This window comes from the organism of the source record quoted next, unplaced genomic scaffold, assembly GCF_019419815.1.
Source record: "Pyrus x bretschneideri cultivar Hongxiangsu unplaced genomic scaffold, Pyrus_bretschneideri_v1 Contig2, whole genome shotgun sequence".
In the NCBI taxonomy this organism is placed as follows: Eukaryota; Viridiplantae; Streptophyta; class Magnoliopsida; order Rosales; family Rosaceae; genus Pyrus; species Pyrus x bretschneideri.
Genome location: NW_025999501.1, coordinates 10211847 through 10229232, shown reverse-complemented (window position 1 = coordinate 10229232; position 17386 = coordinate 10211847). Strand labels below are relative to the sequence as shown.

Sequence of the window (17386 nt, the reverse complement as noted above, 5' to 3'; positions counted from 1 at the left end):
CTGGGACCTCCCTGGTCCCTATGTGGATCTGTCCTTGCTTCCACGTGTGACTATTACCAACCTCGACATTTCCCTTTTTGTTTTTATTTTTCTTTGTTCCTCACCTGTTAATTCATAGCCTCAACATCTTTTGCAACTAAAATATAGTTTCGTAGCTTCACTCGCTCAAATAATATTTATATTGTGTTTAAAAAGTGAATCATTCATTCAATAAACGTTTATCACGTGATAAATTAGTAACCAGTAAATATATCTATTTAGTACGATAGTTTAGTGATCTTGGGGAGAAGATTTTATGCATACACAAACCACAAGCAGCTTGACCTACCATTTCACATGCATGCATTGGATGTGCCCGTGCAGTATAATATTTAATCCAACTAACTATACCCGTGCAGGTATTAGAAGGATGGAGTTTGACCAATCAAATGATTGAATTAGGTTAATCTATCTACAGACATAAATTGCGGCTATCATGTTCGGATGTTCCGACAGCGGTCTTAAAATCAACCAAATGGAGTAATGCAGAGACCTAAAGGGCACACCATGCTCCAAAAGGACCAAAACCCGAAAAACATATTTGAGCCATATTCTAGTTAAAATTCATCTAAGCTATTGATATTTGAATTTGGATAAGTCGGGTTCTACCTAATTTGGCTAAGCCATGTCTACAAACCCAAACACCAATTAATTGCACAAAAACATGATGGAGGAACATCTTTGTAAAGATTGAAGCAGTAGCTTCAATGGAGGCGATTAAGAAAAGCAGACTTGCAGATACAGAGAAGAAGAGAGAGAGAGAGAGAGAGAAAAGCTTTCTTGTATTTCTTGAGTGTCAAGTTACTTTCCTTACACCTTTGCTATTTGTATTTATATGATTACATTGCTTAATGCATAAGCTAGTATTCTAACAACAGATTCTAACAACCTTATAACTTCCCTTGGATCTTGTGACACTTGTCATCATCTAGACCCTTAAATTCCCTTCACTTGGATTCTCATCTTTGTGTTTGTTTACACTCTTACATCCCTCCTCAATCTCATGCTCGAGTGAACTAAGCATGATTGCTACAATGCTGCTAGAATAAGGGTGCAGATAAACCCTTTGTGAGTATATCAGCAAATTGTTTTGCAGATGAAACATGTTGCACTTGAAGATCTCCTCTTGTAACTCTTTCACGAACAAAGTGATAGTCAATCTTGATATGTTAGACTTTGCATGAAACACCGGATGATAGATATATAATTGAGATGTTGTCACAATAAATCATTGGTGCTTGATAAAGAGTAATGTGTAAGTCAAAAATAATTGTCTGATCCAAGCTATTTTAGCTGATGTGATAGCTAGAGCCCGATACTCAGCTTTTGTGGATGACCTCGACACATTGTGCTGCTTCTTTGATACCCAAGATATAGGATTGGACCCTAGAAAGATCACAAACCCTAAGGTATATCTTCTATCATTTGGATTAGCCCAGTCTACATCACTATAGGATTAAAGATGTATTGGCCCCGGTGTAAAGCGAATTCCATAATTTGATGTACCCTTAAGATACATGAGAATTCTTTTGACTGCAATGACATGGGACTCCATAGGATTATGCATGAATTGGCATGCTTGATTCACACAGAAGGCTATATCTGGCCTTGTAAATATGAGATATTGAAGGGCTCCAACCACACTTCTGTATTGATCAAGGCTATGATATGGCTTTCCATCATTTTTTTAGAAGTATGTGATATGGCAAACATGGAGTAGCACAGGGTTTGCAATCCTGTAAATCCACTTTGTCAACCAACTCACTGATATATTTAGACTGGGAAACAAATAAGCCTTCATCTGTGTGACTAATCTGCAGCCCCGAAAATAATACAGATTACCTAAATCCTTCATCTCAAACTCTGTAGTAAGTTCTTTAATGACTTGAGAAATCAACTGAGATGAGCTTCCAATTAAGATAACATCATCAACATAAAGCAGTAATACTACAATGCCTTGGTTAGAATGTTGAACAAACAAAGATGGATCAGCTTATGAAGGCTTGAATCCCATAGCAGGTAGAAAACTGGTGAATCTGTCATTCCAAGCTCTTGGAGCTTGTTTAAACCCATAGAGCGATTTTTGAAGCTTGCAGACATAATTTGATGGATGTTGTGAGCTTTGAAATCCTGGAAGCTGCTCCATATATACTTCTTCTTGTAAAAAGCCATGTAAGAAGGCATTTTTTTATATCTAATTGCCTTAGTTGCCATTTGAAATGAGCTACTAAAGCAAAAATGAGTCAAAGGTGCGTTAACAGATGCATGTGTTTCCAAGGAATCTAAGGTTCTAGATGCAGGCAAAGAATCTAAGTCACTAGATGCAGCCAATGAATATGGGGCATTAGATGCATTTGTAGTTATTGAATATGTGATATTTGATGGAGATGCATGAGAATGAAGTGGTGATGTGACTTAATTTGTAATGTAATGCATGTCAGAAATGGACAAGAGTACAGTGAAGGAGGCGTGACTATATATTGGGAAGGTTTATCAGAACTTGAAAACTATTTGTATGGAAAAACTGATTCATCACATAACACATGTCTAGATATGCATAGTTTATTTTGAGCGATGTCTAAACATATGAAGCCTTTGTAATTCCTTGCATAACCCAGAAAGACACATGTTGTTGTTTTTGGTTGTAACTTACTAGTGTTATATGGTTTTAAGAGAGGAAAATAGGCACAACCAAAAATTTTGAGATGATTAATATTGGGAATTTGACCATATAACAGTTGATAAGGAGAGTGCATTTTCAAAGTGACATAGGGCATTTTATTGATTAGATATGTTGCAATAGCACAAGCATGAAACCAAAAAAGATTAGGTAATTTGCAGTTTGAAGTAGGGTAATTGCAATCTCTATAATGTGCCTATGCTTTCTCTCAGCTAAACCATTTTGTTCAGGGGTGTATGGACAAGATTTTTGTTGAATAATACCATTTTTAGCTAGAAAAAGTTGAAATTGAGAACTGGTATACTCTCCACCTCTATCACTTTGTAGAACTTTTACTTTGGCAGAAAACTGAGTACACAGAAAAGCATGAAATTTGACAAATAGAGCAAACACTTCTGATTTATTATTCAATAGGAAAATCCATGTAAATCTTGTATATTCATCTATGAAGGTTACATAGTATCGAAATCCTACATATAACAATAGAGGGGCAGGTCACCATACATCACTATCTATGACTTCTAATGGATGTATAGACTTGGTTGTAGGAAAAACAAAAGGTAACTTGGTGAATTTTCCTTCTAGACATGATGTACAAACTGATTTACATGTGTCAAAAGATGCAGAGACTTTATTTTGATGAAGCATTGCAGAGGTGATTGCATTAGATGGGTGTCCTAGCCTTTGATGCCATAAACTTATGCTAACAGGTTGTGCAAGAAAGCATTTTTTTGATCGAGATGATGCAGATGATGGCTTCTAATTAATAAGGAAAGGTATTCCTTGTGAATTTGTCCTGAACCAAAAAAGAAACATCATCACATATGAACCTGCATCTATTAACCTTACATAGCTGATAAACTGATACTAGATGCTGAGATATTTTTGGAACATGTAACACATTCTTCAATGCAAGACTATGAGTACAAATGTGTAATTTTGAAGTTCCGATGTGAGAAATTTGCAAATTTGCACCATTTGCTGTGGTTATTGTGTCACTGCCTTGATATGGATTCACCAGTTCCAAGTTGACTAGCTCAGAAGTCATATGTGAGGCTGCACCAATATCTGCAACCCAAAACTGTTCCATAGTTACAGATGGTTGATGATTGACATGCATGGCTGAAAGATTCAAGGGTGGTGACGTGCCTTGATAGGCAAAATTCCCTCTGTGATAGCACTGAATAGTTGAATGACCAAATTTCCAGCAAATTTGGCATCAAATTGGAGAATGAGAACCTATGACTGGTGTACCGTGTCTTTAGAAACAATTAGCTGCAACATGCCCTCTTTTGTTGCAAATTTGGCATGTGGGAATCTCAAAAAGATGATCTAGACAATAAGCTTGAAATGGTCTTGAAGCACCAAGAATTCTAGGACTTGCATTTGGTGGAGGATTATAAGGCCTTGGTCTAGAGTAATATGATCTACCTCTTCCTTTGCCTCTGAGTTATTTCCTTTGTAACCTCCAGAACTTGAGAAGCCTTGATAATGACCACCATTGTTGTGAAATTGACTGCCATTAGTGTCGTAATGACCCCCAAAAGTTTGACTAGAAGGTAACTCATTACCATTACTCTTATAGTTTTGGTCATTGATTCCAAAGCTTGAACCAATTTCAACAGAATACGAGGAATTTTGATCAAGAACTAAAGCTTTCCCTTTGTTGATTGCAGTACCAGCCACCATTGCAAAACAAAAAGATGTTGAAGACTCAAAATATTGACCAACTATAGTCTCTTCTGCCAATAACTGAGATCTGAAATCCTTTAGTGAAATACTATTCTCTTTTCCTCTTATGACACATCTAAAGGTATTGAATTCTGTAGGAAGACCTTTCAAGGCAAGAATGATTATATCATCATCATTAAAATGAACATTTGCAGCTGCGTGATAATCCCTTGCATCCTTGATCTTTTGCAGATACACAGAAACAAATTCAGACCTTTGGAGTTCAGTTTTCATTTGAAAGATTGTAGCTTTTGTAATTGTTGAAAATCTTTCAGCAAGATTAACCCACATTTCATGAGAACTTCGACTCCAATGATGTAGGACATTGCAGTTGTAGACAGAATTGCAATGATTAATTGCATAAGGGCACGATTGTGCATCTTCCAAATGAGATAATCATTTTTTTCAATCCCTTCACTTGTAGAATCATCATCAAATCGTGGAGGACATTTTCTTGATCCGTCCACAAACCCCATAATGCCATGACTTTTGAAGAAAAGTGTGATATGAGAACTCCATAAGAGTAGTTAGACTCATCGAGCTTGATTGTAATGGATGTAGAGATGGTGGGAATAAGACTGGTGATCAGAGATTGAACAATCTTGAGCTGATCAGCAGTAACCATTGTTGATGCTGTGAAGAATTATTTCACTGAGACAATTTATCAAACAGTTGATATGCAGAAAAGAAGAGTAATTTCTTGAAGCTCTGTGGAGATTGGAAGAAGCCAATTGTTTTTGTTTATCACAGAACAGATTGCAAACTAGAGGGTAAAGAAGAGAAAGAAATGCTTTGATTGAGGTGTGGAAGCGCCAGGTGGATGCTTGGCGATGATACCATGTAAAGATTGAAGCAGTAGCTTCAATAGAGGTGATTAAGAAAAGCAGACTTGCATATACAGAGAAGAAGAGAGAGAGAGAAAAGATTTCTTTTATTTCTTGAGTGTCAAGTTACTTACCTTACACCTTTGCTATTTGTATTTATATGATTACATTGCTTAATGCATAAGCTAGCATTCTAACAACAGATTCTAACAACCTTATAACTTCCCTTGGATCTTGTGACACTTGTCATCATCTAGACCCTTAAATTCCCTTCACTTGGATTCTCATCTTTGTGTTTGTTTACACTCTTACATCTAACACCCTAATTTGCTTAAAACATTTTGAACAATTTTTTAAAAGTTTTGATAGTTTAGCGGATGAACAATGTCGAAAAATTACATTTGTTAGCCTATTTAATTAACTTTTCATCTTCAATAACACTCTTTATTTTAACAAACTTTAAATATTTTATTATCAATCATTATAAAAAGAAAAAACTCAACCAACTCATTTTCTAAAATCACCTTAACTCTCTTCCTTTTTCTCCTTGGTTCACGGGTCCACTCTCAAATTTTATTAATTTTTACCATTAGCATTTGAACAACGGCTCTACAAAATTAAAGATCAACTATTCACTTTGCAATTATGTCGAGTCCTTTATAGAGTCTCTTAGAGAGAATTTTTATGAATTTGACTTATTAATTAAACTAGATTCTATTGGTTTTATAATTTCTTGGAGATGCTTACTTGTACAATATTTGTGAATCATTGTTGAATTTGTTTGCATGAAATATACATCGTCATGCCATAGAGTTTGTGTAACTAATTGACTTAATTTTTTTTAATATAGGAATCCCCTAACACATGAATTAATATGACAGACTAATGTCTCTCCTCGTGTATTTATGGTACCACATGAGGAGGCAACGCACTTTTAGGACCAAAATGACAAAAAAAACCTTGATTTAATTAACAATGGGTCAAATGATTTGCCAAAAATGAGGGCATTTTTGTCACTTTACCTTATTTAATAGTGATTTTTTACGGAAGTTCCAAATAATAGGGTGGACAACTCAAGGATCACATTTCTATTGACTTCAAATCTCAAAATCAATGTGAAAAGTTATACCAATCTAAAAAACCATTTGACTAAAAAGCCCACGTATAATGCAAGTATGAAGTTGCTGTGTACATGTTACACCCTCATTGGACACGTTCAGTTATCACGTACATAGCAGAAAAAAAGAGAAGAAATTTGTCGAAAGAGAGAAGAGGGGCGTGGTGGGGGACAAATGCGCGCACGTGTGTTAGAGAGACAGAAAAATCTTTGGAGAATTTATGAGTTTAGATATAGACGACCATTTATCTCAAGAACCTTATGTGCAGATTGTCTCTAGCTAAAAAGTCTCAACTCTGTCAATTTAACTGTTACTTTATTTAATTACCATGCATTGCATGCAATATCCCCACCACTTGCCAATAGGAAAGAGACGAAAACGATATTTGGGGTTCAAGATTTGGGCACGTCATAAACTCACAAACCAGACAACTCATCTAATTCCCCTGCTACCAAACACAAAAGAAAACAGTTAAATCCAGATGAGTCAGTCTCAGGCTGATAGATGATGTTACACTGCTAAAATTTATCGACTTCTTAATTACAGTTCATATGGAAATGATTTGGGAAAGTGTCTTTCTTATGCACTATTATGGACGTGAAATTTTCAGACCATTGAAGGAGTCAATCACAAATAGTTTAATGCATGCATGTGTCGGTGGTCGGTCATCGTGTTTATCTGTGGCATGAAAAAGGACTGTGGCCAGTTACCAAATTATTGAGCTACATAAAAGTGTATTGAAAATTCTTAACGTATTCTCTCGTGAGTGTTAACAAATTATCGAGAGGAAGAAAAAAACGAATCACAAACTCTGGATAAGATTTATTCTTATAGAGTTACAAGATGTGTATTTATAAAGATCTAATTTTGAAACAAACAGAATATTAAGCAATCTTGAAACCCTAATAAACAAGGAATATTTGTTTATTTGCCGCCCCCGCCCCACCCCCCACCCCCCACCCCCCCGGGGAATTGTATGCAACTATCAATTTTCCCTTGAACTTTTATAATTAGCCAATTTCCCTCTTGAACTTTAATTTTAGCCGATTACCTCCTGGAACTTTTATAAATAGCCAATTTCCCTCATGATGTTAGATTTTAAAAAATTTCATCTAATTTTCCATCCATTTTGATCACAGAAATAACACATGACAGTTGTATGATGGCAAAAAGGATGGAAAATTGGATGGATGAAAAATTGAATGAAAGTTTTTAAAATCCAACACTAAGGGGGATTGGTTATTTATAAAAGCTCATAGGCTAATCGGTTAAAATTAAAGTTTAAGGGGAAAATTGGCCAATTATAAAAATTCAAAAAGATAATCGGCTAAAATTAAAATTTAGGGAGCAAATCAACTAATACCTCAATAAACAAACAGACAAATTAATCATAATCCTTATCCTACTAGAAGTCTTAAATACATAATATATATTAAAAAATATCCTAACTTTTATCTCACTATATATGCATACTAGGATTGCAAAGTGAGCTTAGATTAGATCCGATGTTTTATGATTCATTTTCACTCGATAAAAGTCGGAGAAAAACTTCTTCAGTTCTCTGTCATCTTCAAACACTAGTAACTTCTTGAATTCTTGATTCTCATAGTCGTTTCTATATAATTCAATGCGCTCGATCACATACATCAATAATTAACAACCATTATGTAAACACGGTCAACTTCCAAAAGAGAATCTCACCGAATTAACCAGTTGTGTTTCGCAAATCGGGTAACAGCTGCGTCTTACCAAATGCAAGTCCTTTTTAGGTTTCTCTATAGTACGAGTTGTGGAACACTATTTCACCTCATAGGCCGGTGTTCACATGCTTGTTAAAGCATGCATAGTTGATATTGTTGTATGTTGGAGAAAAATGAATGGGGGTCCCAAGTACAGGCTTTCTTAATAAGGGTAGATGGACTTTTGCCAAATATCAGATTTCAAATCTTGAGAGATTAGTTGATATTGATTAGTGATTTAACAAGAGAAAATGATTAAAGTGACCCCGACAACACCAATAAATAGATTATGTACGATTCTCTGATTAATTTACCCCCTAATACAAGCTAATTTGAGTTTGATTTGTACATTCAATCTAATTCTAGGGTTCATAATCTTTTTCTTGTTATGTCATATGGGGCTCTAACAGTGACGTCTCAACCAAACAAATCTAATCTGCCCTTGCCAATTGCTATTCAGCTGGAAATATAAAACATTAATCAAGTAACCAAGCTTCACTCTTTTCAATTTTCCTTTGTAACCAACCGAATAAATTTGGCAATCAATCAAGAATCTTTGGCGAAGAAAAAAATGTAACCAAATCATTGAAAATGTTGTTTTATATATATATATTTCCAAAAGAGGTATTTGTTGATTTGCCCCTTGAACTTGTATGCAGCTACCAATTTCCTCCCTGAATTTTAATTTTAGCCGATTACTCCCTTAAACTTTTATTTTTGCCTATTACTCCCCCTGAACTTTTATAAATCCCCCCTTGGCATTAGATTTTAAAAACTTTCATTCAATTTTTCATCGTTTTTGCTCTCATATAGTTGTCATGTATTGTTTCCGTGATCAAGATGGATGGAAAATTGGAGGAAAACTTTTAAAATCTAACGCAAGAAGGAAATTGGCTATTTATAAAAGTTCAGGAGGTATTCGGCTAAAATTAAAGTTCAAGGGGAAAATTGGCTAATTATAAAAGTTCAATGGGGTAATCGACTAAAATTAAAGTTCAAGGGAGAAATTAGCAACTCTATACAAGTTTAGGGGGCAAATTGACAAATATGCCTTTCCAAAATGCTAATCATGAAAAATGGAATGGAATTGACAAAATATATATAAACAACGAACGGGATGGATTTTATCAATGATTGATTTTTCATTATACTCGAAACACCGGTAAGTGAGGTTATTATTCCACTCAATTATAACAATTCTATTTCTTTTTTCTTAACAGACCAACGGCTATGACATGATTTAGTAGTAATGAAGTTTCTCCTCGTCACACGTCATAAAATGGGCCTTATGCCAACCATTGCACCCAAAAAATGATTGAGACAATTCTAGGTGCACCCATCAATTTAGTTTGCGCACCAAACATCTCTTCCCCGCCTCCTCCTCCTCCTCTAAAAAACGATCCAATTTGGTGGAATTACTGTGCTCATCACTGTAATCAGTAATAACCTCATCAAAGGAAATGCAATTGATACAGAAATTCAATTCCCCCTATCAATTATGATAGCTACAATATTTCTTAAAAAGAGGGTCCTATCAGTTGTAGCAATGTGGCTTGAAGTTCCACGTCGTCCACCATCAAACTTGGAGAAGTAATTTATATGGAAAATAAGAAAAACCAAAGAAAGAGGAGCTAAGCTGAGTGATAGGGTTTTGAGAATGCTGATTCTGATGTGCATGCTTGTGCTGGGAACGGCTCAATCGCCTACTGAGTTGTGTCATAGGGATTGTGCTTCTCTATGCACGATTGGCAATTGGGTTAATCCATTTTGCTTGCCTTCATGTCGGGCAAGATGCGCTTGCCGCCCTTGGAAGTTTCCTGTGGTTGTACTCAGTACTCACTACTCGAGATTGTGCCAATTCCGCGACCACCACCACCACAGCATCAATTCCTGATAGTGGATATAGTTTCACGCTTCTAATTATTAGAAATTATACTCTCTTTTTCTAGTCACTTATATTCCAGTTGCGTGTTAAGATAACATTACCGAGTAACTAATTATAGTTTTATTGTGTGACACGATGTACATTTATGGTTTATTGCATGACACATCACATGGTAGATGCTCGCTTTGTGGATCTTGCTACAAGAGACGCTGCAACTCCAAGAAATGAAAACCAGTTGCATGTATAAGCTGAACATGTACATTGTACAACTCCACAATGCATAAAATGTTTACAAATTCACAACACAATACATACAATAATGAGATGCAACAATCCTGCAACAAATCGACAAACTGACAACACAAAATCTTTAAATCTAGATGTACGATACGATTCAAAGGAATGAACAAACCAAAACCCTTCAAGCCACGGATCCCATACTATACACAATCCTTGTGTAAGTTTCTTGATGACAAGGAGAAAGAAAAATCCTTGAAATCCTCAAACCCCAATCAATTATCTCACCCAAAAAAGAGAGTAAGGAAAGTATAGTGTGTTTCTATGAAGTGATGATGTGTGTGTATGTAAATACAACAAATGTGTACAGTACATATAGAATGACTGCAATGATGATTTGATCAGCAATGGAAACTGTCTTACAAATTTTTCTAGAATTTGAAACCAATGGAACTTTGAGTTGTATGGAGAAAGAGGCTTGGCTTCTACTGTCTGGGACAAAGATCATTTCCCCTGAAACACATTTAAATCCCTGCATGCTCCAAATCAAAAGAAACCCAAGTAAGTTTTGGGCACTGAATGCAAAATGTCACAAGCTAGACAGCTAGAGTTTAATACATGAACAACATATAATTAAGCACCATGTGAAAATCATTTAAAATACGCTTTCAAATGACCAAAGACGCATATGACAGTGTTTGATGGAAAAATTTTACGAGTATTTAAAGATTTTAAATGCGTTTTTTAGTTCTTTTTAGAAAAGCACTTTAGCACGTTCTTCTCAAGGACACACTTCTAAGTGTTTTTATAGGAAGAATTTGAATTTTTAGTAAAATTTTAAACCTATTTGCAATTAAAACGCTTTCAAGTTTTCAACAAAGATACTTGTAGGCAGATAGGTATTTTACATAAGAAGTCTCAAGCGAGTTCTACATTAAATGAAAGAAGCAAGAGCTCAGCAAAGTTACCTCTAGTTGCTTTCCAACAGTGACGACTAGAGTCTCTGGCCCTGCATCAAACAGCAATGCAGAGCCTCCCTCTGATCGGACATTACACTGAGAGTGCTCAAGCGGAAGGTGAAGGCACAAAGCATGATCATCATCGCTCTCGCGCATGTGAATGTGACTGCCATTATTTATCTCATTCTGTAAAAAATTATTACTAGGGTTTTGCTCCATGGAATGATCTTGGTGATTGTATCTTAATAACTTTACATTTCCCATTTCACTTCCAATCTTCTCAAATTGCTTTTCTGCATTTCCATTAAAAACTTGGCTGAGCTGCTCAGCAATTGCCTGAACTTTTCTTGCAACCTTCTCCATATTGTTGCTGCAAAGCAGTGAACAACATAAGTTATGAACTTCACTAAACTAGGGTTAGTTGCAAATTGGGAAATTTTCCAAGTCTTCACATGAATATTTACCCGAGTTGCAATTCGCATATTAATTAGTTGCAGTTTCTCAACTATACTAACTCTGTTAAATTTTTCATCAAAATTTCGAGTTCCTACAACAACAATTTTCATGGAAAAATTAACTACATTAAGTGTAGGTGACAAATTTCAAGTAATCAACGTGACACAATACTTCGATAACAAATTGCAACTCGGAATTTGCAGTAAGAAGTCGTATTGGTGAACAACTTTTCTGAAGTGTTAATAACAATTGTATTTGCAAATTGCAATAACCAATAAGTGAGATTAGTGTTTCGTGGTGTTTAATTACCATAAGTCCCGATATATTTTGTCATCCGATACCTGCGGGCGCCATTTAATTTCCTCGCGATTCCCAATGCGTTCGATGAATCGTTTTCCGATTACTCCGTCGTTTCGGGAAACCGACTCGGCTTCCCGAACCACGGATCCCAACTCCTCGGCCGAAATCCCGTGATTGCTGATCCGAAACGCGCCGAACTGCCTGGCCGAGGCGAGAAGCCGGGCGAAGGACTCGGCGGAGAGCGATCGGAAGTCGACGACAGCCGGGAGTTGGTGACGTGTGCCGGAGCCCGAAGGCGGCAACGCGGTGAGCTCCGGGATCTGCAGGGACCTGTCGAGGAATTGGATGAAGTTCTGGTTGGCCGCAGAGCGGGAGCCTCTACCGGTTGGGATTGGAGAAGGAGGCGGGTCCGCCGTGGTTAAGCGGCCCTTGGCTCGCATCATAGCCATGGGGACGTAGGATAGCAGCCAACTGAATCGGAGGGTGATCAGTAATCAGTGGTGAGGTTGGTTGATCAGTTCTTCATATGAAGATAGAAAAGGTGGCACCTTTTTCTTTAATTTAATTTAATTTGATTTTAATTGCTTGCACGTTGGACTTGTTTGAGTTTGTGAGTTGTTAGTTTGGTGTCATGGGACCCATGGCCCATGGGCCTTAGTGGCGTTGGTGATGGTATTGACTCAAATTTTGTGAATTTATGCGAAACGGGTTGATCAGTGTAAAGTTTTAAAACAGAACAAAAATGGCTCAAACTAGTGTTTAAAATTTCTTCAATACGGCCGATATTCATGGAAGTATTCACAAAATCAAAGAAAAATGAAAGGTGAAGTATAAACTTCACCTCATATCAGTAAAACTTTTTAAGTTTAAGCAAAAGTTGATATATATCATCCAGATTTTTGACACATATGTTAAACATCGGAGAAACTCTTATATTTCGTCCAAGCCAATGTTTGAAAATCTCTAAAGTTTTATTTTAAATTTCAATCATTTCCATCGAAAACAACCGATATCAATATCCATATTCGAGTATCCGTCGATATTTTTATAAGCTTGCATATCGATATTCCTACTTATGCCAATATTTTTAAACACTGGCCCAAACAAAGACGCGGTGGCTTGTGAAGCAAAACTAGAAACATAGAAAGCTAAAACAACAGACTAGACTAAAAGAAACAGAGAATTTCAGCAGCAACCAACCTCACTAGGCTCCAGTACGAACCAGCGTGCAATTACGAAAACATTGAGGCTCACAATCATGGGGGAGAGCAACTGGCCATGGCTTGAGCCCAGAAGCATTATGGGTTAAGAGGAGGGCATGGGAGGCCGTCCCTCCAGAGAACATGAACCAAAGAAGATGGGCGACGCGAGACCCAAATACCATCGCTCATCTTCTTCAAGGCCAGTGAGGCAACTAGGTCAGCTGCATGATTCGCTTCATGGGCAATCCAACTCCCGAGAATCGATTGAAATTTTACACAAAAGAGAAGTCCACTCTGCAGAATTAGGTCGCAGGTTCATGACAATCATAATCTACAACGGTTATTATCATGAACCATAAAATCGTCTAATGGCTCGAATGTTTTAACAACCATTATTTATTTACGCACACACTAGTACATTGCAATTGTAAAGAAACTTGTTACTTGCCTCCCAAGGAAACTACAACTGCTAGCTTCCTGGTGTTTGAAACCCAACGTTCTCAATTGTGCCAACAGTCTTAAACAACCGCCTCTTGTTTACCTCCTCCACCAGTGACCTGTGCAACAATTGGCTGCGCACGTCAATGAGTGATTGAATCTTGGGTAATTTTCTTTCATGATGATGATTCAATATTTGAGGTCTATGGTTATCTAGTTGTGAATTGCAATGTTTGTAAGTATTTGCAACCCTGCTTTTTGAAGGACAAAACCGAGTAGATTTGTGAGTAGTCTTTCCGAAGCTCATGTCAAGGAGATCATCTTCATTGCCTGAGTAGTAACTTATGTTGGAGTAGTCGCAGGAGTCGAATGAACTCTGAGAACTCACATCATCATTCATAAACAGATCACCTACATTAAAATATATCAGATCAAATGCATTTGAAAAATATTAGACAAGCAAGACTAATTGAGTAGATATTTTTTTATTTTCATAAATGTACCTTGAAGCGAATCATGATTCTTGCAGTGAGAGCTCAAAGCATGAAGAGAATTTTGGGATGAAGAGCAGGAAGAGAATGCGTAGAAAGGATGATGGGTGATACCACCATTATTATCATCTTCTTCTTCATAGTTAAAGCTGTGCTGATGAGGATGATAATCTCGCAGTGAGCCACATTTCTTACCACCCGCAATCAAAGAAGATATCTCGTTTTCTATCATCCCTGCGATCTCTGGTGGTTCCCAGTCATTGATTTCTAATTCTTTCACCATCTCCGTTGCTACATCAATCGCAGTGTCGTTCAAAATGTCGAAGGGAAAGTATATGTTCCTAGCATCTTTCCCTGTAAGAAAACATCACAAATACAGAAGATTACATACTCTTAATTTAAGGGTCTATTTCAATCTACATGACCAGTTAGTCATATAGTGTAATATTTAAATTAGGGTTGAGGATTTACCATCCAGGTCAGAAATTCGAACTTTGAGAGTAATAGTATCATCCTCTAGATTCGTTTTTCCAGTGATGATCATGTTTGTGCTTCTTTCCAAATCAACCTCAGCGGCAAAATGTAGCTCATCCTCCTCATCCTCTGCCTCCGCGACTGGATCATTATCGGGCATTAACTTCAGAATTGGGATTCTTGGGGAAGACGCTAGCTCTCTGTCATCAGAGGCTAGAAAAGGGTCTAGCAATAGCTCATGTGCCGGCAACCTCTTTGAAACATTCTCCAGACACTTCCCTACAAATCGTTGAGCCTCCAAATCTTCAATATTGTAGAATGCGTTTGGTAGCTTCCCCTGAAAGCAAGTCACATAATATAACATGTCATATATACATGTGTCATGCAATGTCACACATTCACATTGCTGAGCAAGTGAAGACTGAAGACGAAACTTACTGAAGTAACTTTTTTGTAAATTTGGGCAGGATTTGAGCACTCGCTATAGGGATATTCTGAAGTAAGCATTTCCAACACACACATGCCAAAGGCATATATGTCCACTAGCTCATTGTATTCCTCATCGTACAATTCAGGCGCCATAAATTCTGGTGTACCTGATGAAACAGAAGCAAATTAAAATTGAAAAAATTAGGACGATAATCGGAGAGATTTAGTTCAATATCATTACCTATGACACTGTGGGCGTGTTGCGTACCACGAAGAATAACAGCCAAGCCCAAATCACCAATCTTGACTTGCCCTAGGTGGCCATTAACAAAGATGTTGTCACACTTGAGGTCTCTGTGAATCACAGGTGGATCAAGTTTGTGCAAATAAGCCAGACCACGCAAGATCTGTCGGGACCAATTTTTCACTGCTCCAATATTCACTCGCTGGTAATTCTGTCTGTACCTGTTAAAATTAATATTGGAGTGTCAAATTCGCTACCCTTATTTTTCGTGTGTGCACAAATAACTTAAACTTAGAAGTTCCAGTTGCCATATTTTACCATGATCAACTACTACCTTAACACATTTAAGTCATGTTGTGTGCTATTAGTTATAAGTGGTGAGGTTAATTAATTACTCTCTGAGAGTGCCGGAGGTGAACATTTCGGTGATGAAGTTGAAGGTTTGGCGATTAACATCGATCCAAGATGTGTAGTATTGGATGATGGAATCATGATTGAGGTTCTTGAGGAGGTTGACCTCGGAGTATAGGCGCTGAAGTTCATCCGGTGAACTAAAGACATCATTAAGCTTGACTTGATTCCAAGCCACCTCCATTCCGAGGACCTCATCAAATGCCTTGTAAACTGTCTTCATGGCTCCTTTGCCAAGCATTTCCCTGAACTGCTTGGAAAGAAACATCAATTAAGAACAAAACTGCCCTCTTAATTAGCGCTAATGATCTGACTAATTATCATCCAAATTAATTAATCCATTTCCAAGTTTCCCTGGAAGCATGTCTTTACAAATAGACACGCAGGACAAATTTAGTGTAGAATATAAAAATCAATCAGGTTGCATCATCAAATTGGGCTAATTTAAGAATAAAACTGATCGGATGACACACTTTCCGTTTTAAATCAGTTTAAATTAATATCATGTACAAATTAACATGAAAGTTTGACTCGGCAAACGAACTAACTTATTTGACCATCCATTTGGTTCATAAATTATATTCTTGTTCTTCTAAGATATTGGTTAATGAAAATATAAACTTAATGTTAATGTTAATGAGTATCGAATTCAAAAATTAATCATCATATGGTAATTTTCTTGCATGCAAATATGTGTAATCCTTATTCCCTATATAAATTTCTAAAATAGTTTAGTAGAAAAACATATATATAACTACAAATTATACTTCCCAAGCAAATAGTTAATTAAAGACCATATAAAAAATAGAAATAGTAAAAGGAACTTACACGTCCATAGCGACCAGATGGATCTGTTTCAATGTAAGCAGGTGATTGTGGCCTGCCTCCATTGGCAGACCTGCTTCCGATCCGGCTGTTGTTCTTGTTCATGGTTGAGAACTAATCAAACAACCCTCTGAAACTCTCCGACCACAAACAAGTCCCAGCAGCTTTTCACTTGATAATATACTACGTACGCAATACCTAGTAATTATAAACTTATAATTCAACACTAACTAACTTACTATGATGCTTGTGGAAGACTTTTCTCTACGTGCTAGGAAATCCGAGGCTTTCCCTCATGATTTTCATAAGAGAAGACTCTATACAGCAACCAGAAAAGCCTCGAGTAATCAACGCTGAGCATGATCCAAGCCATTTCCACAACACCACACGATCTTTCGAAGTTTTTGGTAACCATTTGGGTAGAAGATGAAGGTGTACCAAGGAATTTAAATATAGAGGAAGAGAAGAAGATCCGATTCAAATCAAAGATATTTTTTCAGAAAAGGACAGACTAAATGGAGCAAACTGTTGAGATGTAGGGTGTGGTGGGGAAGAGAGAATAATATTTGTCAACTAATGTACTGGAAATAAATTGAACCTAGCTTGTGGAGGAGGACTATCTTCCCAATAATATCAAAAAACTTCGAGTATCAAATGAGCACTTGTTGGATTTTGGCATGGAACTGGAATATTAATCCTGAACTTGAAGAATCTGTGGCTGTGCTTTGATGGTACCATTTGTGGATGTAAGAAAAACCCTAATATCAATCAGAATTAAGGAAAAATTTTTGAGATTTGATTAGTTTGAGAGAGACTTTTGAGTTTGGAAAGATCTGGGAACCTTGCAAATTTTGCAAATAACAATAATAAGGATAGAAAAAAGGTGGGGGTGGAAAAATGTTGG

At 36.8% G+C, this 17386-nt stretch overlaps 2 protein-coding genes across 2 annotated transcripts; both read right to left on the bottom strand.

Annotated features, from left to right (window-relative positions):
• Nucleotides 1-10232: 10232 nt before the first annotated feature.
• LOC103961193 lies at nucleotides 10233-12541 on the bottom strand. The gene is made up of 3 exons (XM_009373726.3): nucleotides 11978-12541; nucleotides 11222-11582; nucleotides 10233-10785 (listed from the first exon to the last, which is right to left on the bottom strand). The coding sequence occupies exons 1-3, from the start codon at nucleotides 12415-12417 to the stop codon at nucleotides 10576-10578; spliced, it is 1011 nt and encodes a 336-aa protein (XP_009372001.1). The 5' UTR covers nucleotides 12418-12541; the 3' UTR covers nucleotides 10233-10575.
• An 869-nt stretch (nucleotides 12542-13410) lies between these two features.
• Nucleotides 13411-17370, bottom strand: LOC103961194 (probable serine/threonine-protein kinase WNK5). Its single transcript, XM_048583500.1, has 7 exons — nucleotides 16486-17370; nucleotides 15642-15907; nucleotides 15244-15467; nucleotides 15012-15169; nucleotides 14571-14910; nucleotides 14112-14453; nucleotides 13411-14019 (listed from the first exon to the last, which is right to left on the bottom strand). The coding sequence occupies exons 1-7, from the start codon at nucleotides 16585-16587 to the stop codon at nucleotides 13640-13642; spliced, it is 1812 nt and encodes a 603-aa protein (XP_048439457.1). The 5' UTR covers nucleotides 16588-17370; the 3' UTR covers nucleotides 13411-13639.
• Nucleotides 17371-17386: the final 16 nt, after the last annotated feature.